General features: G+C 51.7%; 2 protein-coding genes across 8 annotated transcripts in view; one reads left to right on the top strand and one right to left on the bottom strand.

The window, feature by feature from the left end:
- LOC102959635 (solute carrier family 23 member 1-like) overlaps nt 1–6,538 on the top strand; it is a 57,099-nt gene extending 50,561 nt beyond the window's left edge. For both annotated transcript variants that reach the window (XM_042972996.1, XM_042972990.1), the window contains one exon: nt 4,844–6,538. In XM_042972996.1, coding sequence (XP_042828930.1) covers nt 4,844–4,881 — 38 coding nt within the window. In that variant the 3' untranslated portion in view covers nt 4,882–6,538. The remainder of the gene's footprint in view (nt 1–4,843) is intronic.
- On the bottom strand, nt 400–24,808 carry STRA8 (stimulated by retinoic acid 8). 6 transcript variants are annotated; one of them, XM_042973026.1, is made up of 9 exons: nt 24,702–24,808; nt 18,162–18,390; nt 14,009–14,084; nt 13,338–13,422; nt 11,055–11,276; nt 9,860–10,145; nt 5,492–5,565; nt 3,765–3,876; nt 400–490 (listed from the first exon to the last, which is right to left on the bottom strand). In XM_042973026.1, the coding sequence occupies exons 2-9, from the start codon at nt 18,351–18,353 to the stop codon at nt 416–418; spliced, it is 1,122 nt and encodes a 373-aa protein (XP_042828960.1). In that variant the 5' UTR covers nt 18,354–18,390; nt 24,702–24,808; the 3' UTR covers nt 400–415. The 6 variants fall into 6 exon arrangements, with proteins under 6 accessions (XP_042828960.1, XP_042828943.1, XP_042828953.1 ...); XM_042973009.1 differs by lacking the exon at nt 24,702–24,808 and adding an exon at nt 22,991–23,113; XM_042973019.1 differs by lacking the exon at nt 24,702–24,808 and adding an exon at nt 22,876–22,954.
- Nucleotides 24,809–25,154: the final 346 nt, after the last annotated feature.

The following is a 25,154-nucleotide window of genomic DNA, read 5'->3' as shown; positions in this document are numbered from 1 at the left end:
CTCCAGAACTCTCTAGAACCCACCAGAACTATGTCCTGACTCCAAAGTGTGCTGAAAGTACCCAGTGTCATGGCACCTCTCGGGACAGACCCTACCTGTCCTTTCTTGAAAGGCCCGTGGCCCGGGCTCCAGCCAGGCTGCCCCCAGGACCCCCGTGAAGAGGAACACAGCAGGAGCAGGTGTGTGCCTTGGCATCCGGCCAACCCCTCACACCAAACAACCCTGAGGGACTGACACGGGGCCACACTACTTTGCAAATACTTTATAACAATCAGAAACGGAAACCATCCAAATGCTCTGGGACAGCCACTCCAAAATGTCCCGGAAGGCCGAGGCAGGTACAGCTTTGGCTGTCGGCATAGTACTTGGAAGCCGCCCACCGCCGTTCACCCCCTCCCTTCCCAGCCCTTGTGCGTCACAGGTCTTCATCATCGAAGGTCTCCATGCACCTCAACATGATCATCTCATCGTCAACGGGGAGGTCTGGTTCCTGCAAAACACAGGGTGGAAGAGGATCAGTTGTTATTTAAGGAATCCAGTCCCCAGGCAGATGAGAAGGCCCCCACGTCTCCCCGAGAGTCCACCCCATCTCTTGCTGCATCTTCTCTAGCTTCCGGCCAGGAAGTAAGGGCTACGGGGGAGGGCGGGGGGCAGGTCCCTTTTCCGTTTCACTCAACTCCACACTCTATGATCTTCAGAAAGGGTTTTCTTGGCTGCTTTTCCATCCTGGGGGTTTCCAGGATCGCGTAAGAGGCGGGGGGTGGGGGGGGACAGCATCAAAGCTTGTTCCAAATGCCCATCAATGGAGGACAGTGAGTTATGCCATGGTGCACCCACCGAGGGAATACCATGCAGCTATTTGAAATTAAAGGAACGAGATGGTTCTCTCTCTGTGGGGTATACTATTTGAAAGGAAAAGAGTGAAGTACAAGGCAGTGTGCAGAGTAGACTATCATTTGTGTTTGAAAGAATATATAAATATCCGTAGAGTATCTCTGGATGGCTGCACAAGAAACTGGTGACGGTGATTGCCTTTGGGGAAAGGAATGGGGGCATAGCCAAGGGGCACTGGTAGGAGACTGAGTTTTCTTTGTATATCTTTTGGTAACTTTCAAGTTTTAAACTATGTACATGGGTTGACTATTAGATCATTTTTTTAAGCAGCAGCACGGTGTGTGTTTAGCAGGGGTTTTTTATTCCCTTTACAATGGCCCCCACTGACCTGACTTGCTATTACCTCTCCCTCTAAAAGTAGGTTCCTGGGTTTTGCTCTTCCTGTCTTTCCCCACCTTGGCAGAAAGTGACCCCTGTAGTTTGTTACCCTGCTGGTCAGGGGCCGGTCCCCTTGGGCCCCGGGAGGCATCCCTAAGCGCAGTCAACCACCTCGTGAATGTGGGACATAGTCCCCCAGTGATGGCCAGCTTGGGAGAAGACTCTGCTGACGTCCTCGCTCACGGTGCTCTACCGAGGAAGGCAGGGTGCGTGGGGAGCCAGCGTATCCGAGAGGGAACCAGGTGGTCTCTAGGAAAGTCATGTGGGCCCTTCATTCAGGGTGAAGACCACAGCAAAGCTTGAGAAAAAGAGGGAGTGGAGCACAGGGGGCGCCAGGAGGCCAAGCATCCCAGGAGGGGCCACACACTCAAGTCTGTGTCACACCAAGGGCTTGAATGTTGTTCAGAAGGGTCCAGTTCCCTAAGCCCCCGAAAATGGTGTCCAAGGCATTTTTGAGCTGCAGATTTGCAAAAGCAGCAGGTCGCGAGAGGTATCTGCTGGTCTTGGGTGCTGAATAGTAGCCTATCCACCCCAGTTCACGCCCACCTGGGACCCTACTTGGAAAGAGGGTCTTTGCAGGTGTAATAAGGATTGCAAGATGAGCTCATCCTGAATTTAGGGGGGGCCCTTAATCCAAATGACTGTTGTCTTTATAAGAAGATGCGAGGGACTGGGAGACACATGGAAGAGAGAAGGCCATGTGAAGACAGGGACCATGACTCGAGGGATTCAGCTGCAAGCCAAGGGCTGTGGGGGCCACCTGAAGCTAGGAAAAGGCAAGGCAGGACTCTTCCCTAGAGCCTTCTGGGGCGGCATGGCCCTGCACCTTCTCTAGCTTCTGGCTACATTTGGCCTTGATTTGGTCTTCTGGCCTCTAGAACTGTGAGAGAAGACATTTTTGTTGTTTTAAGCCAGTCCTAGGTGCTGTCCAGGTTCTGAGTGCTAACACAGCCTTCCTAGGACACCATACAGGTGCTAATTAGAGTTTCCTCCAACGACCTCGGTCAAGCTGACAGGGGAGGTGGATGGGGAAGAGAATGAGATTTCCCTCTTTATACAGCATATGATGAAGGCTGGCGGCCTCCTGCCCCAGAGCCACCTGGCCAGCTTGTTCAAAATACGCATTCTTGGGGCCCTGCCTCACAACAGTGAATGAGAATCTCGGGTGCCGGGGCACCAGGAATCTGCATTTCCGGTTAGCTCCCAAGAGGATTCAAGTTCGAGCATCTCTCTGCTTTATACGGATACCCAGTCCTGCTTGGTCTTTCTTTTCTACCATATGCGGGGAAAAGGAAGCAGGGAAAGCAAAGACTGGCCTCGGTAAAGTGGACTGACTTTCCTGTGTCCAAGAGAAGGCGGACACAGCAGTAAGGGCCGGACGGCCAAGAGCTGATGGGTGGTGCGGAGCAAGCGGAGGGGGGGCCCTGGGCCCCAAGTGGAGATTCAGAGTGGTCTCGGCAGAGGCAAGGAAGGGTCAGTAGGAAGAGGGCCACTAATAGGATGATACCTTAACCTATTGAAAAGCTGTCCTAGTTATTTTTAGACAAGCATTGTCATTATTACTGCTTACTTTTTTATTTCTTTTAGTTTTTTTTATGTTTATTTTTGAGAGAGAGAGACAGAGCATGAGCAGGGGAGGGGCAGAGAGAGAGGGAGACACAGAATCTGAAGTGGGCTCCAGGCTCTGAGCCGTCAGTACAGAGCTTGACTCAGGGCTCGAACCCACGCACCGTGAGATCATGACTTGAGCCGAAGTCGGACGCTTAACTGACTGAGCCACCCAGACGCCCCTATTGCCTACCTTTTTTTTTTTTTTTTTTAACGTTTATTTATTTTTGAGACAGAGAGAGACAGAGCATGAATGGGGGAGGGTCAGAGAGAGGGAGACACAGAATCTGAAACAGGCTCCGGGCTCTTAGCTGTCAGCACAGGCGCCCGATGTGGGGCTCGAACTCACGGACCGCGAGATCGTGACCTGAGCCGAAGTCGGCGCTCAACCGACTGAGCCACCCAGGCGCCCCTATTGCCTACCTTTTTAAATTAACAGTTGTGTCTTTGTTAAATTCGGAGAGAAATTCCTCGGTTATGAATCTGAAGCGGCCTGTGCCCTTGGTGCCTCACGCCTCACTCCCCTCCCCGCGTGAAAATTTCTGGAACGTACCTTCTAATGAAGACACAGTCAGCTTTTGGGAAGCGGAAATTAATGCCCTTCAAAAGCTGACAGCAAACATTAGCACAGGGGCTCAGAAGATGACAGAACAGCTCAGCCCCTCCAAAAGCTGTCACCCAGTCACACAACATTTACAAATGCCTGCCAAGAGCCAGGTCCCCATCTCAGGCCTGCCCGGGGAACATCCGTCAGTCTCGTCCCTCAGCTTCCCTGGACATCTTCTATTCCCCAGGGTGCATCAGGCTGACTCTCGTCTCGAGAGTCCTTTCTGGCATCCTGCGGGAGGTGAGCGGAGGCCTCCCATCGCTCTGCTCAGTCCTACCTGTTTTAACTGAGTGTTAACGCAGCAAAGGCCTTTAAAAAAATCGACGATCTGCATGTAGAGCTGAAACTTCTCCTCTGGATTTTCTGGGTTGCTGCCGGCAAATGCTGAACTGACAAAGGAGAAGAAACAGCAAATATTTAGAATCCTAATCTTCGGCCTCGGCTGGTACCCCCTAAAATATGTGGCTTACAGGGTGAACCACGCACTTGGAAGCACCCGGCTGAATTCTCAGACAGCCTGGAGGTCTGCCTTGCCTCGGCTTCAATGGAGCCCACGGGAAAAGAGAGACTACAGGGAGACTGGCTCCTGCGCCCTGATTTAGCATTCTGAGCTGTGGCCTCTGGAAGAAGGGAGCTAAACTGCCTCTGTCCCTCAGGCTCGCCCTCGCATAGCCACGCTCCACGGTCCTGGTCCCCCTGTGGCAGCTGATGGAGCTCAGGGGGCATCCGCCACACTTGGGCTCAGTCCCCTGAGATGCCTCCCCTCGGTAGGTCTAACACAGAGCATCAGCACGGAGAAGGCCTGCTTTGCAGACTCCTTCCTGCTGCCTTCCCAACAACTTCAAAGAAGCCTCAAGTCATGCAGGGAGAGCCTGCATGTTGACCTCACTTCCCCTGGGACCGAGGTCCCACAAGCCGCGTAGGAACCCTCCGGCAGCAATCCATGCCTTTTCCAGGGAGAGCAGGAAACATTTTTAATAGGTTGTTCTCGTGTTCCATCGGCACAGTAAGGAGTTCCAGGTTGGCGAAGTTGTCTCCACAGCCCAAGCCCAGCTCAGAAACAGGGACATCCATCCGCTTCCAGCCCGTTTCAGCAGAACCAAACCCCACACACAGCTGAGAGGAGCTCGAGTCACCTCATCAAACAGCTTTGGAGAGTTTGGACAAGTCTGTTGAGGCCGAGTGGAGCAGGCAGGTGGGAGGGACACAGGCTGATGTCAGGTGACCGGGGACAGCCTGGCCGCATGGCCTTGGCGGAGAGTGGGGATATTTGTTGGGGTATGAGGACAGGAATGTCTCCTCACTCCCAAAGAAGAAAAACTAAATAATCGGGATTTTTTTTTTTTTTTTTTTTAGCCATGACACGGGCGCAGGTACCTGTGCCTATAGGTTAGAAGACCACAGCTTTCCAAAGCAACAAAGGAATTTGCGTCCCAATCAAGCTCTCTTTGCGAAAAGCCCCCGCGCTACGGATTTAGTCAAGCTGCTTGTTTGGGAGTCTCCCCACATCCTATTTTGTGTCTTCTCGCTTCATGGGGTCAGCTGTCCCCTCCTCCCCTCTTCCCACCTCCATCCCCAGAAGCACCGTGAAAAGCCACTTCTCCCCTGTCCAGCTCAGGGCACGGCCCGTTTCCACATTGGCCCAGCCTCTCGGGGCGGGGTGGGGGGGCCGGAGCCCCTGCCCACCTCTCAGACCAGACAACCGCAGCAACCTGCCCGTGGCCCCCCTCACCCTGGGAAGATGGTGCAGTGTGCACAGCCTCGAGCTCATGACCCGCTGCGTCTCAGCCCTGGGCCAGGATGGAAGCATTTTCTACATAGAAGAAGCCTCAGCTCAGTGGCACGATCCTAGGACCAGCCCGCTTCGAACCACAGACAAAAGTGGATCTCTAAGAACTTCTGCGGAATTTTGCGCCCCTCTGTGGGGCTGCAGGGGAGCAGCCCCTAAGCATCCGCGCAGGGGTCCACACACACACTCACACTCTTTCATACCCCTTTCCTCACCTAGAGCTAGAAGTACTTGGAGCCTCACTTTTGTCCAGGAAACTTGCCACATCGAAGGCATCTTCAAAGAGTATCTGAAGGAAGGCACAGAACATGATGTGTCAGCACTAGTTTGGCACCTGCTCTGGGCCGCTGGCGGACACGAATAGAAAGGCTCTCTTTAACGCTCACTCCCCAAAGGATGGGTATGTGAAAGCCGGGTCCCAAACACAGGATCTCTGCTTGGTAATCTTCCCAGGCCGTGCACAGTAAGCGCTTGCCCGCCCAGAACAAAGTGCCAACCCCAGAGGTGGCCACAAGGGACGGGGGAGCACCAGGGACTGCGGTCTCCTCTTTCTAAAGAAGGTGGGAGCCCAGGCGTGAGACGCAGCAGCCAGAGTCAGGCTTCAGTTTGCCCTGGGAGAGGGCTCATCTACACCTCCCGAGATGCAGAGGCCACACGAGCCCAGGATCCCCAAGCTGGCAGTCATCTATCAGCCAGGACAGCCGGAGAGAGGTTAGGGGCGCTGGGGTGAGGCTGCAGGAGGGCCAGCTCCCAGTCCTGCCACTCACTAAGCCGTGTGACTTCAGACAAGTGACCTCATTTCTCGAGTCTTCCTCTTATGTAAAGGGAATCACAATAGCGCCTACCCACAGGGACACTGCAGGAATTAAATAAGATGAGGTCGGTGAAGCACCCGCCTCCGAAACGTTAGCTATTATTGATATTAATCTGCTTTATAAAAGAAACACATGCTCATCGTGAAGATTTTGGAAAATAGAAACAGAGAAAGAAATGAAAACCACGGAGAAGCCGTCCCACCCAGAGAGGTCTATTGTTGACACATTGACCTATTTCCCTCTGGTCATTTCCTGGGGCGTGTTACATTGGATATTTCTATTTTGCAGTCTTGTTATTTAGATGGCTTTCAGTCCTGCTTTTGTTTACTTTCTTGAAGAATATTAAATATTCCACAGGAATGTGATATATACACTTAGGAATGCAAGGATTAGCAAATAAAAATGCAGGATGCTTCGTTAAATTTGAATTTTAAATAAAGAATCGTTTTTTGTTTTTTGTTTTCAGTACAAGAATGTCCCAGATATTGGGCGGGACATTCTTATATAATTTTCACCAGGGACGCCTCCCTGTGTCTGACACCCCATTTACGAGGGCAGTCACCCTGAGAAGAGGAGAGGGAGCTCTCTGGCCCATAGCTGGCAGGTTCTGGGAGGTTCCATAGGGTCTCTCCCCTTACCTGAGACCCTGTTCTATCTCTGGAGGTCTTGTGTCTGTCTTTCTTATCTTCTTACAATTTGCTTCCCCTGAACTGAATCCCTTGGGACTCTGGCCATGTGGATGGCCCTTCTTCTTCTTCTTCTTCTTCTTTTTTTTTTTAATTTTTTAAACGTTTATTTATTTTTGAGAGAGAAACTGATGGCAAGTGTGAGAGGGGCAGAGAGAGAGAGACAGAGACACAGAATCCAAAGCAGGCTCCAGGCTCTGAGCTGTCAGCACAGAGCCCGAAGTGGGGCTTGAACTCCCGAGCCATGAGATCATGACCTGAGCTGAAGTCGGATGCTCAACTAACTGAGCCACCCAGGCACCCGATGGCCCTTTGCCTGATCTTTTAGACATTTTATGATGAACCTTCTTTCTAATATCCCTTTGCTTATCTCCAAGAGGGTCTGGGAAGAGGTCACTGAAAGGACCAGCCCAGAAGCCCATCCACTCTGTGTTCTTCCCCAGCAGGTGGGAGGCAGGGTCCTGGGCCCGAAATTCCTGCCTTTGACCAGTCAGCCCACTGAAGTTCCGGGCCACACACTGTCCTCAGCTGTGCATATGGCTCTCGAAGCTAGCCTGGCCGGGGGTAGGGGTGCCCTGCCAGGCTCTGTGGCCCTTCTGGAGCACCCAGCACACTCATGGGGCCTTGGTTCTCAGACCCTCCCAGGCACACCTGACCCTGCATCCAGGAGCTGGCCCCAAACACAGTTGTTCTGCAGCAGAACCTCTCCAGATGGACCAGGAGCTATAAAGACTTCACTGCAACTAAGTTGGAAGCCAGAGTAGTGACTGGCCCTGCTCTGGGTGTAACTGTTCTCTCTTCTGTTCACCTGGTCACCCAGCCCTGGGTTGGCCCAAGCCTAGGGATGGCAGTGAGGCAGAGCCCTCATCTGGGCACTGCTGAGGAACTCTGCTGCCAGAAGAATGTGAGCCCTTAGCCCTTTCTGGAAAAGATCGGCTGCTTCCATGATTTGGGGACATTAGATTCTGGGTTGGGTCTGCCCTTCCCTGAGGAAAGGTTCGTGCCGCAAATGCACATACACGCCTGTACACATCGGTTTACAGCTTGAAACGCTTGTCCGCACATTTGGCATATGTTTTCCTTTTGCCTTCTTTGTGTGAGACCTCAGGGCCAGGCGATTCGGGGCTACAAAGACATCGAGGCTGGCTGACATGCCTTGGGTATGAGGTCTTCAGCGACTGGTTTCCTGGCCCCGCTTTGACCATTATGGAGGAGAACTCAGGAACTCTCGTGGTGAAGCCAACATTAATGGACAAATAGGTGAGAAGCCCAAGTCCAACTGGGGGAGCGGAGGGGACATACACAAAAGCTGACTCGCTGTTGCATATCTGCACTGAGAGTTCCTTCCAAAATGCCCTCATACATCAGTCACCTGGGATGTTTGTTAGAAATGCAGGTTCTGGGGCGCCTGGGTGGCTCAGTCGGTTGAGCTTCCGACTTCGGCTCAGGTCATGATCTAGTAGTTCACAGGTTCGAGCCCCACATCGGGCCCTGTGCTGACAGCTCAGAGCCTGGAGCTTGCTTCGAGTTCTGTGACTCCCTCTCTCTCTCTGCCCCCCCCCCCCCACTCGTTCTCTCTCCCTCTCTCTCTCTCTCTCTCTCTTTCAAAAATAAACAAACATTTTAAAAAATGAAGGTTCTGAGCCACCTGAGGGGTCAGGTACTCCGCTTCAGTGGGTCTGAGGTATTAGCCAGGTACCTGCCTTTTTACTAGACTCCACTTGAGAAGGATCAGGGGAGATCACGGAAGGCTGACCATAGACAGGTGACCAAAGAAAGATTTGAAAAATTCTTTGATGAAGGAGATACAACCTCTGAAGCAGGAGCTGAGCATCCTGGACAAGCCACCTCACTCCTTAGGCCTCATCAGTAAACCGGAAGCCCTGGACTAGGTGACTGACATCCTGTTGCTGTCCGGGCCCCGGGCCCTGAGGGCTGGGCAACTTCCTGGACGATGGAGTATTTCAGGGCTGTATCCCCGGGGTCCCAGGCACTACAAAGCTGTCTGGCTCTAAGGCTCCCCACAGAGCCACAGAACATCTCCTCAAAGGGACCACCCACTAAGGGGTGCTTGGAAAGTCAGGGCAAGCAGAGGGGTGCGGCTGACCTGGTGGAGGCCATGGTTACTAAGTGTCCTGCAAAGCACAGGACAGGCGCAGAGAGCACAGAACTGCCTGCCCCAAGCTAGAGAAGCAGGTCAGAAGGGCCGTGAGGCGGCAGCAGCCTCCTGAGGCTGTTCTAATTCTGGAAGCGCAGCTGAGGGGCCCGCTTCCATCTCAGCATTGAGTGACCACTAATGCCACCAGACACACTGCTTTGAGAGGCCAATAGTCGATAGTGAATTCCTCTCTTTTCACTGAATGGCAGCAATGCTCTTGAGGGTGGGAACTGAGCTCCCCTTAGGGATTGGGCCTAGCCGGTCCAAACATAATACGTTCTCAATGATGTCAGTCATTGGCTCAGTAATCTGGCAATCTGGCCAATGGGAGGGCAGGAGAGGTATGGCAGAAATTTCTGGAAAAGGTCTTCCTTGACCATTAAGAAAGAGCCACATGAATCTTTCTCTCTCTTACCTGATGTGGAGGAGGGACTATACAGCTCAAAGGCTCCTAGCTGCCATTCTACAGTTACACGGGAAGGTGGGGAGGGGAGACAAGGTGAGGGGTCAGCCTTACGATGAGGCAGAGCAGGGAGAGGGGAAGGACCAAGTCCATGGTGACCTCACTGAGACTAATGGGAAGCCCTCCTGACCTTGGGACCTCCCTGCATGGGAGAAGCACCTTTCCCTTCATGGTTTATTGAGCGAGTAACTGGCAGTGAAAACAATCCCAACTGATAATGACCTTTTAAGCCTTCTCTTCTATGGTCCCCGTGGAAAGCTCAGGAAGCAGGAGAAAAAGGAATGCCATTTGTGGTGGTAGCGCTTAGGCCGGGAAAATCAGAAACACACGGCTTGAGTCAGAATTTAAACACTACCCACATTTGGTAAATGACCCCAAGCAGACCCCTGGTGTCTCCAGGCCAAAGGCAATGGAATCGTTCCCACACACTCCTCCCCCTGACCCAGAGACGGTCTGCTCACCTCCTCTGGGGTAGAGACGAGTGAGCAGCTGGCTCCTTGGCTGTCAACCCCACTGTCCTTCACGCTGCCCTCGGCACAGCCTGCCTCCTGATAGGTACCAGCAAGGCCCAGGAGGCCGCTGTTCCTCTGTGCCCAGGCCTGCAGGAGACTGGTCTTCCTCTCCTCAGAGAGGTTCTGCCACAGGTGGGAGATGGCTGCAGAGACGATGGGGAGTGTCACCTCCTGTGAGGAGACAATCCCATTCCCGATCAGAAGGTCCATCATCTGTTTGTAAAAGTTGAGATACCTGGAACAGAAATGGCGTCATCTCCCAGACCTGAAGCCAGTGGCCGAAGGTCCCTCCCCAAACCGTCTCCTCAGGTGTCCATTAGTGGGGTGGTCCACACCACACGGGCAGTGCCACAGCTCTGTGGTTTACCAGGGGCTTAGCCTTTCTAGTCTGCATGCCCCTGACACTTGGAGAGCAGAAGCCACCTGGGGGGCCATGGAATGATATAGATCTGGGCTCCAGGGTCCTTCCCCCACATCTTCCCAGAGTTCCCATGGAGCTCTCTGCCTAATAAAAGAGAGAGCAAGGAGCCCACGCTCCCTGCTCACCTCTCAGCCCATGGGAAAAGTGCTTATAATTCTAAGCCCCATGACTGTGCAGCCATGATATGACGCTTGCTTTATTTCAGGGCCGGAAAGGCTCAGCTGTGGAGCGAGCCTCCTTCTATTGGCCTCCGGAAGCCAACATGGCTGCCATGGGTCTTAAGTCTGTGGAGGGGCAGTGGGTGGCTGTTGGAGTCCAGGCCAGTCATCCACTGTATTTCTTACTATAAGACCAGTAATGCAGCTGGTGTGTGTGTGTGTGTGTGTGTGTGTGTGTGTGTATGTGTGTGTCTGTGTGTGTGTGTGTATGGGGGTATTTGGTCCTCCTAATCCCCATCATAGCCCCCACAAAGTCACCCCAAATAAATACCCAGTCTAAGTAAACTCAGTGTATGTGCTGTGCAATGCAACTTCAAGATTATTTCTCTAGCTCTTCTGCCAACCCCATCCCAAGCCCCTAACATATGGAAATTCTGGAGCTTCCTTGATTTGGGGCCTGGTCTGGAAGTGCACCGGGGATGCAGCCTGCTGCAGACAGAGCCTCTGACCCCTTCCCCACAAGAGTTCAGGCCATGCGTGAAGCCACCCTCCCAGCCGTTCACACCGTTCAAATTCCATGAGGTCTGGCAACAAGGTGACTGGGGAGTGTAAGGGCTCCACTTTCTTCTCTTCTTCCTCTTCCTCTTCTTCCTCTTCCTCCTCTTCCTCCTCTTCTTGGTCTTCCCCCTCTTCTTCCTCCTCTTCCTCCCCCTCAGCATCCTTCCCAACTGCCTCGATTGGGCACCAGTTGGCAGAGCCATTATGACAAACCTTATTTGAGACCAGGCTGGTGAGAAAACAGAAACAAGACAGCCACAAACTAATGCCCCTCATGAACACTGACACTGACATTCTGAACACAATTTTAATGTGAGCGTGTGCACGTGCGTGTGTGTGCACACATCACGACCAAGTGGGGTTTATCCCAGGAATGCAGGATGGCTGGCTCAAACTTTGATGAAATTCCATCAGTGGAATTCACTGTAACAACAGACTTAAAGAAGAAAAACCAAACGATCCCCCCAATAGATGCCGAAAAGCACTCCTCAAAATTTAGCATCCATTCATGACAAAGACTCTCGGCAAACTAGGAATAGAAGGGACCTTCCTCAACCTGATAAAGGGCATCTATGAAAAACCTATAGCTAACATCATACTTAACCGTAAAAGACAAAATATGTCTCTGCTAAGGTCAGGAACAAGACAGGGATGTTCACTCTTACCACTTCTATCCAATATAGTACTGGAGGTTCTAGCCCGTCCAACAAGGCGAGCAAAAGAACAAAACGATACACAGATTGGAAAGGAAGAAGTAAAACTGATTTTATTTATAATCTATGTAGAAAATCCCAAAGAATCTCCAAATATGTGACTAGAACAAAGAAGGGTGTTTAGGAAGGTTGCAGGATACAAGGTCAATATATGAAAACCAATAGTATTTCTATATTCCAGTGGTGAACAACTGGAAATTGAATTTTTAAGAAGTGCCGTTTGTAACAGCACCCCAAAGCACTGAATACTTAGGTTCACACCAAAACCTCAACCTCAAAAAGAAAAAAATGGGTTAGACTTTATCAAAAATTTCAAATTCTGCTCTTCAAAAGGCAGTTTTAAGAGAGCAGAACAGCATGACACAATTTGGAAAACCAGGATTTGTAACCCAGAATCTCTTCATCTGATAGGAGTAATCTCCAAGGCATCATGTTAAGAAGCAAGTGCACCAGAAGAAAACCTGGGAAGATTCTTTTATTTTTAACATTATTTTTTTAAATGTTTATTTTATTTTTTGTTAACGTTTTTATTTATTTTTGAGACAGAGAGAGACAGAGCATGAACAGGGGAGGGTCAGAGAGAGGGAGACACAGAATCTGAAACAGGCTCCAGGCTCTGAGCTGTCAGCACAGAGCCCGACGCGGGGCTCGAACTCACGGACCGCGAGATCGTGACCTGAGCCGAAGTCGGCCGCTTAACCGACTGAGCCACCCAGGCGCCCCTTTAAATGTTTATTTATTTTGAGAGAGAGAAGCAAAAAAAGAGGGGTAGAGAGGGATTCCACGCTGAGTGGGGAGCTGGACGTGGGGCTCAATCTCGCTACTGTGAGATCATGACCTGAGCTGAAATCAAGAATTGGACGCTTAACCAACTAAGCCACCCAGGCTCCCTTCTTCTTTTTTTTTTTTTCTTTTTTAAATTTCAGAGCACAGGAAGCCTTTCTGAGTAACCATAACAGATGGACAGATGAGACTTCATTTTTGCGTGGCCAAAACAAAAAGCAAAAACATCAAAAGCAAAATAATAAAACAAACGACCAAAGGATAATTATTTGCAAGTCATATCCTAAAAGATGGCTGGCTAATTGCTTGGTCTATACAGAGGACTTCTACAGCCATGTGGGAAAAAGACCACCAACCCAACAGGAAAATGGGCAAAAAATAGGCACTAAAGGTTGCCAGGAAAAGAAATACAAATGATCTTGAAGGAAGACACTGAATTTCACTCCTAACTTAATGAATTAAAATACAATAACTATAAAATATAATTAATCTATTCCTGAGCTGATGCCACACTTTTAATTGCTGTAGGTCTATAATCTATCTAGAGAAAAATCCTAATTATTATGATTTAAAAAGAAATGTAGCCATTCTCACATGGGCACATGATGTAAGTATCGATCAGATTTTAGTATGGGATACAGGGTGTATCTTAACTTGGTAAAGGAAGGATGGCTTACGGAAACGGATGGGGTTGGGATCAGTGGCTGATCATTCAGGAACCGCCAATGCAGTTGTCTGCCTCAATGAGATGATCCCTCCTTTGCTGTTTGCACGGTGGTGCCTGGGGGTCTTACCTGTGATTTCCAGAGTACATACTGGCATATTCTGCCTTGACCTCCTCTAAGCTGTTTGCATTCCCGTCCTCCAGCTTGAAGGATTCTATTGGGGAGGTGAAGGCAAGGGTCACAAATGGGGAGGCCCAGCCTCTGTCGACTCCCTCCTGCCCTTCTGATCCAGGTGGACCGTGAGTGGTCCCTGAGCCCACCCAGATTCGGGTTAGGGTGTCAAGGGTCCAGTTTCACCTCTTCTTCTAGAGGTAAGGGGGAGAAGTTTCTTAAACCGGCCCTTCTCAATCAAGACACCAAAAGTATCCCTTTTAGAATTCAGTTTCCACCAGCTTAGTAAACCCAAATTCCTTGCCAGCCACCGTTCCCACACTGAGTGCCAAGAAAGGGAGCCAGGCTCTGCTTTTAGGCGTGATAAGTACCGGTCCGCTTCCTCTCTGGTCTCTCAAGATGGGATCAGGTACCTGATGGCTTCCGTCTGTCCTGCCAGACTGTAAGCTCCCTGAGTGCAGGGGCACGAATCTCCTTGCACTCCTGGCTTCAGCACAGTGCCTGGCACACGGTCGGCACGCAGGAAATACCTGCTCACTTGGCTTAATCCAATCACTCTGCTTTCGGTGGAAAGACCAACCAGTCTTTCCCTGGGAAGGAGACGGGGGTGGCCGACAGGGGTCCATTACCTTTCATCTTCAGAAGATTGTCCAAGGTTTGCTCCAGCTCCTGAATATGATTCTTCGCCTTATTCAAAACCTGCCACTGGGAACCGAGACAGACAATGCTGAAAAGCCAGCCTTCCACCCCCGAGGCTGCGGTCTCGTGGACACAGGAGTCCGTTCCGCAGGCTGACGCCATGCTCCCTCAGATGCAAAGTCACATTCCTTGACATTGTCAATAAAAAGGTCGGGAAGTTTGTTCGGAAGCATTTAATTTGTATTCTGGAGACGGTTCTCACAGAAATGCTAAAATATTTGGCAACGGGGCTGTGTTCTGCAAACTACTAGGGCTTCCGAAGGGCAAACAGCTATATATGCTCCTTGAAGATGGAGTGAACTATGGCCGAACAGCAGCCCCAGGCTGGCACCAAGACCCAGAACTAACTTCTGCTCAGTTATCGCAATGAGCAACTGGCTGGTTAATATGAAATAAATAGTTCTTATTTGCTAGATGCATACACTTCAGCTGATCAAAAAACACCAAATGCCCTGTCAACTTGAACTCTGAATTTCCTGTTGCTGCAGGGCTAAGTCACAAGCATTCCCCTCCTCCTTCTCCCCTTCCTTCTCTCCTGTGTGTAATATTCCTTTAAAAAAAATTTTTTTTTAACGTTTATTTATTTTTGAGAGATAGAGACAGAGCATGAGCGGGGAAGGGGCAGAGAGAGAGGGAGACACAGAATCCGAAGCAGGCTCCAGGCTCCGAGCTGTCAGCACAGAGCCCGACGCGGGGCTCAAACTCATGAACCACGAGATCATGACCTGAGCCGAAGTCGGATGCTCAACCGACTGAGCCACCCAGGCGCCCCTATTCCTAAAGTCAAACAGTGATTGCAAGATTATGCAAACACAAGAAATGCTAAATACTGTTTATTGGCTGACCACCGATAGCTGTCCAGAGTTCCATACGTTCGTCAGGCAAGTGCAACAGGCAGAGCTGTGCGTTCGGCCCCTGGGGACACAGAGTAAATCAGATGGCACCTGCTTTCCAGCAGGAAGGACAAGGCAAGCGTGGAAACGACTTGTAACACAGGCTAGAATTCAGTAGGCACCAAAGGGAGTAGAAGCCGAGGGCCGTGGAAACGCGTGGGAAGGGACACTGATTCCAGCTGGAGGCGTCCAGACGACCTAGAGCACGGCAGCCGAGCAAGCAGGCCGAGCTGAGCTCTGGAGAGCACAGTGTCTCGAAGGCAGGCCTCCACGCAGGGACAGAGACGGGGTGGCTGGGGACGTGGGCCGCCCCAGGGGACTGGGGAAGCCAGGTGTGGCCAGGGCCGGGGCGGGCAGTGCGAGAGGAAGCCAAAGAAGCCACAGGCGCACAGCCCCGGTGCCGTCCCAGCGTCCCACCTGGTGCACAGAAAGGAGGCTTGAGGGGAGCGAGAAGCACGACACTCTGCTGCCCCCAAAACCGCGACAGGAGAATGCAGTTGATGGCGAGATCTCGAATACTCCTTTTATTTTATTTTGTAAATGTTTTTACAGGTTTATTCATTTTTTGAGAGAGAGAGAAAGAGAGCACAAGCGAGTAGGGGAGGAGCAGAGAGAGAGAGGGAGACACAGAATTTGAAGCAGGCCCCAGGCTCTGAGCTGTCAGCAAGGAGCCCGATGAGGGGCTTGAACTCACGAACCACGAGACCATGAGCTGAAGTCGGACGCTTAACCGACTGAGCCACCCAGGCGGCCCTCGAATACTCCTTTTAGCTGGTTCCCAGTATCTCAGGCTTGTTCTTAATCAGGATGAGGTGAGGCCTTTCTGGCCCTCTGGCCCAGACACCCCATGCTCACTTGCAGTCTTAGAGGGCCAACACAGAGCCATGGAAGCCGGGTGCTTCCAGAATGTTCTTGGCAGGCTAATTAGGACCTTAGTTCTGGGTTGAATTATATCCTTCTGAAAAAGATATGTTGAAGTTCTAACTCCCAGAACCTGTGAATGTCACCCTGTTTGGAAATAGGTCCTTCGTAGACTAAACTAAAACGAGGTCAATAGAATGGGCCCTAATCCATCCAACGTGGCTGGTGTCCTTATTAAATGGGGAAATTTGGATGCAGAGACAGACGTGCACAGAGGGAGGATGAGGTGAAGACACAGTGAGAAGACGGCCAAGAAACTGGAGTGGGGCATCTCTAAGCCAAGGAACGCCAAGTAATTGCTAGCAAACGCCAGAAGCTGGGAGGCAGGCAGGCTTTTCCCCTAGAGCCTTCAGAGGGAGGGAGCATGGCCCTGTGGACACCTTGATTCTGGACTCTGAGCCTCTAGGACTCCTAGACAATACATTTCTGTTGTTTCAAGCCACCCTATTCCTGGTATTTTGTTAGGGCGAACCTTTTCTTCATGCCTATGACGAAGGCAGAATTCAGGGCTGTCCCTCAAGCAGGATGAGGGAAAAAGGAGAAGAGAGAGAACACCTGGTCTGCCTGCTGTTTCCTGGCTGTGCCATTCCAGGCAAATTGTTTACCTTTCTGGAGCCTCCATTTCCTCCTCTGTAAAATGAGATCAGAATGGAATTGTGGCAGATAAATGAGGTAATACACTAGTAAGTGACCAAGACGGAAGCCATTGTGACAATGCCACATCTTTCCACGCAGCGATCTTATTAGGTGCCACGACAGGCCTCTGAGGAAGCCGTTACTGTTGCCCGTGTTTAAGGGAGGTGGTGACGGGAGCCTGGCAAGTACCTTGTCTCACATGGACCCAGGCCAATCCGCCAGGCTCTCCACCACCACGTCACGAGGTACAGACTTTAGGGGGTGCAAATATAGAGGAAAATGTAGTTTTCCTCTATATTTGACTTCGATTATTTACTTTGGGGCCCTGTTCTTTCTCTGGTCATGCTGCCAGTCTGTGCACACTACTTCACTGGCCAGTGACAGGGACTTTGGGTTTTCGGCGCATCCCTGGGCACAGGTAGCAGATTCCTCCTCGGCGAGGGGACACGGCGCAGAGCTATGCCCAGACGGGCTCTTTGCCCTGAGCCCCCGAGCCTGGCTCAGCAGAGAGAGGAGGAACAGTGGCCCCCGCACCTCTCACCCTCCACACCCTTCTACAAGAGCAGGCAGGATCTCTGTTCAGATTCTTTCACCCAAAAACCCTCTGGGCCCTACTCGGCGTCTTGCACAAAGGTGCTTGAGGTACCACTCAATCAAGCCACAGTCACAGAGGCCCTGGCCCCGTGCCAGCTGACGAGGAATTCTTGTGTTGGCCCTCAGTGAAAGAAGGCTGTGTTAGCTCCAGCAGCAGGAGGCTGGGGGCTCATGCCCCTCAAGCGGTCCCTGTCCTTAAATGCGGCTCCGCTGAAACCCACCAGCCCACGAGGGAAAATGTGCTGGCTAGAAACTGTCGCAGGCAACCGGCTGGTCTCTGGAAAGACCACCAGGTCTGGAGCCGGGAGCTGAGGCCCTCCTCCCGGCCCTGCCACCAACTAGCTGACAGGTCCCTTCGGACCCCTGTGCCTCTGCTGTTCCAAGAGGGCAGGGGGAGCGAGAAGATCTCGGGGCCCTCTCCCCTACTGGAGACCTCCTATTAAGGCTCCTCCAATAACACGAGCTCTGTTCCTTCTAGCACCACCACCCGAACCTTCCTCCATGCTCTGCCAGAGGCACTAACAGGCAATAAAGAAGCTATCGAGGGAGAAAGGCAAAATCAAGAGCAGGAACAGATAAATGCTTACCCAGAGGGCTCTGCTGCCTTGCGGAAAAGATCTGGTTGGTGCCCAGAACCAAGTCGCACGCACGTGCGTGTGTCTGTGTGTGTGTGTGCACACGTGTGTGCATGTGTGCGTGTGTGTTTGAGTGGAGAGGCAGGGTCCCGGAGCAGATGCCAGAGGTCACCCCTGTCCGCTCGAGGGACAGACACAGGAGCCACTAACCAGGCCTCTCGGGGTGTTATTTCCCTTCTGATGCCAGGCTTGTCTGCTGCGGGCAGGGAAGGTCCAGCTCACGCGTCACCCATGTGCAGCCACACACCGTGCACCACGAGGTGCCGGCCTCTGATCACTGACCCCATCCCGACTGCAGCCCTGAGGGTGGGGGTGGGGGGACTGGGGGCTCCAGGCCGGTCCCCACCTCACCCCACAGTCCCTCCACGTTGGAGACTTTTCCTCCCACACCCAGGTCCCCTTACCTTTGAGGCTGTGAGATCAGACTGGGAGTAGACCATTTTCCGGAGGTTGCCGAACAGCCCCACCAGGGTGGCTCGGTGGCGGGCCTGGGACAGGCGTCGGCGGGCCACCCTCGGCTCAAGCTCCCACAGCTGTGCCAGGGGCCAGGGTATTGCTCTGCCACTGGGGTTACTGCCTTCTCCAGAGGTCGCCATTACAAGCTGCTATGTAACAGTATGCCCTTCTTTGGTCCTAAATAATAAAAATACAGTACTAAAGAAAGAGGAAGGCAGACTGAAACAGAAAGGGGTTACCACTCCCAAGTAACAGGTCCCAAACCGACGAATATAATCAATAACATACACAATAAAGAACAGAGGACACAAAAATCCGGAATTTAAACTGGACTCCTAAGAACACAAGCTGCTCATATTTGACTTACAGTTGAAGGGCACTGCTGCTTTACCCCAGGGATTTTCCAGAACGTTGCAGGTACTCACCAGACACTTGTTAAATTGACTGGCCGTGGCCAAGGAGAGCAAGCCATACCCCTGAGATCTCATTCCTTACAGTCTGTGAAAAGCTGAACAGGCATGTGTCCACACCCTTTGAGGTCTTTCCTCCCATGAGAATGCACCCCTCTTTGATCTAGGTAGTGGTTACACGGGTATATGTACAAAAAGAAATCCATCAAGGTGTGTCCTTAGATTCGTGAATATATATATATATATATATATTCATGAATATATATATATATTCGCGAATATATATATCACGAATATATCTATATCTATATCTATATATCTCGAATATCTATATCACGAATATCACGAATATATATATAATCTCAAAAAAGGAGAGATGCACTTTTATACCTGTGAAAGCAAAAGTCACATAATGACAGAGATTTAGAAGCAGGTGTGCCTTGGCCTGCTGTGCATTCTGAGGATGATCATTAGGTTGTCACATCTGAGTTTACAAAGCAGGAGCCCTCCCCTAGGAGAGGCAATTCTGGGATGGATCCATAACAGTTTTAGTAAAAGACAGGGACCAAGGTCTCTTACCTGAGTCATAGACTCCTCCTTCAGGCACTCACCCCACCACCCAGAGGACAGCCAGCCCTTTGAACAGAGGGGCCACATCTTCATCACCTCTGTACTCCCAGAAGGTGCTCAGTGCTGGGGTTTTGAGTGAATTCTAATGGAAGCCCTCCACTGGGTCCCAGGCTTCCCTGAGCTCGGTCCTGCCTGCCACCCAGGGACATTCCATGACCTCAGCCTGGGGTTTGCTTGTTTTGATGTATGTCAATCACCGGGGGGACTGTAGAAAATACACACGCCCAGGCCCCACCTTGAAAATACTGGTTCGGAATCTACTGGGCCCAGGCATCTGGTGGGCAGCCCGCTCCCCAGGTGATGCTGATACCTTCACGGTTTGAGCCATCACTAGGGCCCATACAGCAACACCTCTCTCCAAGCACCACATCTGGCAGCTGGGAACGAAGTCTCCTCCATAGAGGGAATGTCGGGGAAGGGGGCTTGAGAAAGCATTCCCACTAAGTTGTACAGGGAGAACCAGCCACAGAGATAGTGAACCCAATCAGGCAGCGTGGGATTTGTAAAACACCATTTAGATCAGAAAACAAATCTACCAACAACGTAATTTTCACCAATGGGTCTATTTTCCCTCTCTTCGCTTCTCAAAACAATGGCAGGAAGATAGTAAGTGGGTGCCACTACGTCTGTGGGTGTCTGTGCCACTGATCTATGAAGCTCCTGTAACATTTATTACCCAGAATGCCACCATCAGTGCACAGAGGACAGCCGCAGAATCTGCACAGGCCCATCCAGCCTGATGGCTGGGTTAAAAACTATAGCCTCACTTCCCAGACACTGACAAATCTTTAATAGGGAGCAAAGTGAAACAAAGAAACTTTTGATTTGCCTGGGGAAGAAATAAAAATCTTTTGAACCGAAGAGCATAGGTTTTCTTTAATTGCTTAAATTAAGAAGAAATGAATGTGCCTGGACAGCAGGGAATTTAGGTCAGTGAGCAGAAGTAAAATAAACACTAGGATTCTCCCAGGATCTAGAATTCTCTAAGGGTCTCAGAATACTGACACCAAAGGCCCCTCGGCTTATGGGAAATCTGAAGCTCTCGCGGTGCCAATGCTGGTAATCGGGGTTTCCTCCCAGGCTTCTCCCCAAACACACTCCACCCAAATACCTGGAGGGCTGTGTGGTTTCAGTCACAGGATAAGGGTTGTGACCCCCTGCCTCTTGCAAAGGGGACGGACCCCCTGGGCCAGTCTTCACTGCCTGCCACTAGGGGTGAAGCCAGTCCCAGAGCATCCTGCCCACCTGCCGAGCCGGGGCCTCTGCCTCACCCTGCCTGCCCCAGGCGCCCCGCGGTCAGGAGTCTGAGATAGTTTCCCCCTTGAGGCAGGAGCAGGGCAGGACGCCGCAGGGATGATGGGAGAGGATCCTTCCCTCAAGCCAAGCAGATATGAAACTTGATAAGACCCTGGGCAATTTTAAACGTCCTGCTCCTAAATGCCATCCTGCTCTCTGCTAGGAATGAGCTGGTAGGACCTCCAGAAGGCATGCGTCTCGAGTTGTCTTTATTAACTTGCGCTGTGCACCTAACAGGAGCTGAGGTGTAAGTATTGTTCAGACAGAGCTTTTTGTTGGGATAATACAGGTGGATCTGGCCTGTCCGCACCTGTGGTCTGTGTCAGGGGGTGGCTCACGGGGTGAGTACCGCAGAAGCCACAGTCTCGGTGGGGGGAGGGGAGAGCAAGACCCTCCTTCTGCCTTTTCCCCAGGTTGGCTCTTCTGCTAGGAAAGGGGGAACCGACTGTAAAAATGAGGTTGAGAAGGGATCTTTTATTTATGACAGAACAGAACAAAAACAAACCTTTTCCCCTAAATGTCCTGTGCAGGGGCCACGTGTGTTAAGGAAACTGCCCCCAGAGGTATAAGGACAGCAGAGTCCCAGACTCTGTCCCCGGGACCTGGAAATCTGCATTTTGATAGCAGACTCTCCCATTTTCCCTTCCCTCACACCAATAACAGAAACATTTGCTCTCCTGCCCACCACGCTCTATTCTGTGGCCCCTGCCTGTCTGCCCTGGGATGCCGCCCCTCCTTCTGTCCCCTGCCCCCCAGTCTCTACCTATTGAGAAGTCAACCTGTCCTTTTATTCCTAGTTTAGGCCCCAATTCCTCTAAGAAGTTGGCCAGCCCCATCCACACTGGTTTCTAACTTAATCTTGTTTTGCCAACAAATTAGTAAAATCCTTGGCTGGGATTAACATATCGGCATCTAAACCGTCCTTCGCACGGCAGGTCAGAGTAAGACAGGATAGGATGACGAAAAGACCTTGGAGGTAGGGAAAAACAGCTAGTCCGACCAAAACCCAAAAGCCCTCTCTGGATCCTAAGCCTAACGATCTCTTGAATTCAGTTTTTGGCCAGATCCACAGTGAGAGGCACACATCTCGGAAGCTTAAAAAGCCTTTGAAGGGGATGCTGGAGAGGAGGGGAGGGATTACCCAGGGGCAAGAATCTGGATACCTCTCCTGACTCCAGAAACTGGCCACGTTTGGGGGATGAGTGTAAATGTTTGGGCAACCAAAATGTGTGAGAATCTTGGAAATTCAGGACAGAGCTGGGGGGGGGGGGGCAGGGCACTAGGCCTAAGAACCCACTGTGGGTGGAATGACGCTGCACTCAGAGTTGGTACCCGGCCAGTGGGATGAACTGGTGTAGGGCAAGGCCGGCTGGATTATCCACTGGCTCAAGACCTGGACTGGACCTCCAGCTCTGTGTTAATCTCCCGTGTGACTTTGTATGAGCCAAGAAGCCCGAGGTCTTAATTTGTCTGTACAAAGGAGGGGAGAAAGTCTTTAGAAAGTTTGCTGCCTCTGTAAGGTCACTGTCACGATTCTATGACCACCCGGAGCAAAGGCACGCAGCACGAGCTACTCCTTTTAGCAGAAGTGGAGTGCACGACAGAGTGGGAAGCTGAATCTGGAGGAATTCCGGGCTCTGCAGCCCTGTGGACAGAGGTTTGCTGGATACTTTTTCTGCGAAAACCCCATTCATTCTGCAGGAAACCCGGGCCAAAGATAATAGGCATTTCAGAATGCCTGACATATATTCCCTTTTAAAAGCTTTTCACTGTGTTCAAACCTGTGGGTCAGACCAGCAAGCACATCGCTCTGCAGTCCAACAAAGTCAGTAGACAGCCTCACTGACGAACTCTTCTAGAAAGGCACTGGGACGGTTCATACCGTCCTGCCTTTTTTTTTTGCTACTCCTCATCTGCAGAGCAAAGCACACTTTCAAGTTACCTTTCTCGACTTGCCTATTGAACACTAACCCGTTCCTATCAAAACACCACTTAGTACACACTTGGAGTCGACATTTTAAAAACTCCCTACACTAAATTTTTGAAAAATATGACCTCTGCCTCTTCTGCGATTCAGAGAAATTTTCATCAGTTTTTAGCATCACTCCACGAAACGTTTGAGTGTGACGCTTATGAGCACACCCTGCGCGAAAGTACACAATAGGCTGGATAATGTTTTGCAACTCCCAGGCAGCTTCCTTTGGTTCCCTACGCTTATTACATCACGTAAAAGAGAAAGCCAAAATCATTCTCAGAACTCTGTACTTTGTCACGATGCCATACACACACGCCCGCTGAAGGTCTGGCCCCAGACCTCAACGTTCACCTGCTCGGATCACGGGCACGCACAGCCCACACCTGTGCATGAACACCCACATGGCCAAGTGCACCTTTGCGAAGATGAGCCGGCGCAGTGATAGCAGCGGTTGGTCTATACTCACGCGCTGCGGGAGGTGCGTGCCCGTGCACACGACGTCCCCTCTCCCAGGACATGCGGGAGGTTGTCTGAAGCCCTGACTGCCGGGACAGTTGTCGCTGGCCTCGCGCGCGAGCCAGACTGGGGACTCTAGATCCTACCCCCACCAGGAGACAGACCTAGCGCCTGGGCACCAGGCTGGGGACCAATCACGGCGCGTCCCCGGCCAACACAGCCAATGGGGAAGTGCGGTGGCGGGCCAATGAGGGTGCGGGCCGTGGAAGAAAGAATGTAACGAATTGTCTCAAGGACACACAAAAGGGGGAGACTGACCTTCTCACCTTGCCAGGTGGCTCCTTTTCAAGTGGAGGTCACGCGGGGACAGGGAGGGGGTGGGGGGATGCCTCTGCCACCCCAGGTGCCCCACACAGCCCACAGAGGACTAAAGGGAAGTTCTCTAACTGGTTCCACTCACCGGTCACTGACCCCAGTTTTCCTCATCCGTCAAGTGGGACGATGACACCTACCTTACAGGGATATCTTGAGGCTTACAGAAGACACCTTAAATAAGGGGTCCAGAGAACTAGGGGCTCCCCATCTCAGGGAAAAGATGAAAACGTGTAGGTAGGAAGGAAACCGGCATTAAGGGGGTGGGCCAGGGAAATGATGTTTTAAATAAGGGGAGAGAACTTTGGGGAGGGGGGCGTAAGAAGGTTAGAAAAGAGACCTTCAAAAGCTTGGATTAAAATATCAAGAAATAATAAAAAAAGGACTCACTCTTTGGGACAACAGGAAGCAGGCATTCTTTCAGCTGAGGGGGAAAAATTCCTTTTCCCCAAATCTAGATACACTCTTGTCTTTTGGCCTCTTTTTGCTTGATCCCCTGCACCCGTAAATATTTCCTGATGGTCGTGACCCCGTCGCATCAGCTGTGCACCAGGAGCAGTAGCCAGGCCAGGTGCCCCCTTGCTGCCCTCTGAGGGGGCCGAACTTCACCCCGGGGCAGGGGTCACACAGAGGTCTCACGCCTAGCTGTGGGCTTGGTGGTGCACAGATCTGGATCTCTGTCCAGAAGTGCCCTCCCCGTGACTGTAAGGACCATCAGTGAGCCAGTCCTAGCTAAACCGTGCAAATAGGCCACCTGGCATTCCGTCCACACTCCAGAAATTCGACTGCAGTGAGTGCCAGACTCCTCTTTAGAAGGATTTTGGGGGATTATTGAATTATGTGTTATGTACAAAGAAACTGTCACATAGAAAGCACCTGGTAAGAATCACTTACCCTCCTTTTCAGGGTAAATGTCAAATGTTCATTTCAGTTCAATTCTGCTTAGGTCCAGGCTCTCCGGTGGCCTTTGATGCAGGGTCTCTGAGGGCCCCTGAGGAACTCCTTTCTCCCCCACCCCTTCCTGGTTTCTCTCCCCCCCACCACTTCTTGCCTCCCACCATCAGCCCCTCCCCCCACCCTCCGCAGCACTGCTGGGGCCCCGGGGAGCAGAGGGTGCTGGGGAGTCTGCAGCTCCATCCTGGAGAGCCTCCCCTTTGCTCCGAGAGGACACAGAGGGGCTCAGAGACCTACCTGCCTCAGGTTTTCATCTGATCAGTGCCCCCCCCTCACCTCACCCCTCAACCCACACCACACTGCCTCCCTGGATGCGCCGCCCTGGGAGAACCAGATCTGCATCCAGAAGAAATGCAGTCGGGGGGCAGGGGGATGTTACTAGGAGACCCCTTTACCTGCAGCAGCCTGATTTCTTGATTGGAAATAGAGATCTCTGTCCACAGAGATCTCTGTCCACGTCAGTCAACCTTCCCCACAGCTGTAAGGAGGAAGGCTCTGCTCCTGAACCCTGGTACCTCCCGGTGGCTCTCTTCAGCTTCAGATACAATCAGAGTTCTCCTCGGCAACATTCACACACACTGTCACTTTTGACCCTGCCCCCTCCCTCCCAGTAGCATAGATCCCTCCCTGAAATACCACCCCCCTTACACAGTAGCATAGATCCTGCTCTGAAAACCCCCCCTCCCCCCATCGGTTGGAGGGCACTCCCTTCTCCTGGATCTAGCTGACCACCAGGTCCACCAGGACGCCTCTAAGATCCCTGCATTAATGCCACCCCTGTGGGGCCACCCCTGTTCTGCGCCACTTGGTCCTGACTTTCTCGTTAGAAGAAAAGCCTTTTGCGCTTG

The sequence above is a fragment of the Panthera tigris genome, chromosome A2, assembly GCF_018350195.1.
Source record: "Panthera tigris isolate Pti1 chromosome A2, P.tigris_Pti1_mat1.1, whole genome shotgun sequence".
Taxonomy (NCBI): Eukaryota; Metazoa; Chordata; class Mammalia; order Carnivora; family Felidae; genus Panthera; species Panthera tigris.
The sequence above is the reverse complement of the archived record's forward strand: the minus strand, read 5'-3'. Positions and strand labels throughout refer to the sequence as shown.

Coding starts and splice junctions, on each gene's coding strand:
- STRA8 (XM_042973026.1), bottom strand. CDS start 18,353: ATGGCGACCTCTGGAGAAGGCAGTAACCCCAGTGGCAGAGCAATACCC. Junction 5,566..9,859: donor TCGTCTCTACCCCAGAGGAG/GTGAGCAGACCG, acceptor GCCTTCCTTCAG/ATACTCTTTGAAGATGCCTT. Junction 491..3,764: donor TTAACACTCAGTTAAAACAG/GTAGGACTGAGC, acceptor TGTGTTTTGCAG/GAACCAGACCTCCCCGTTGA.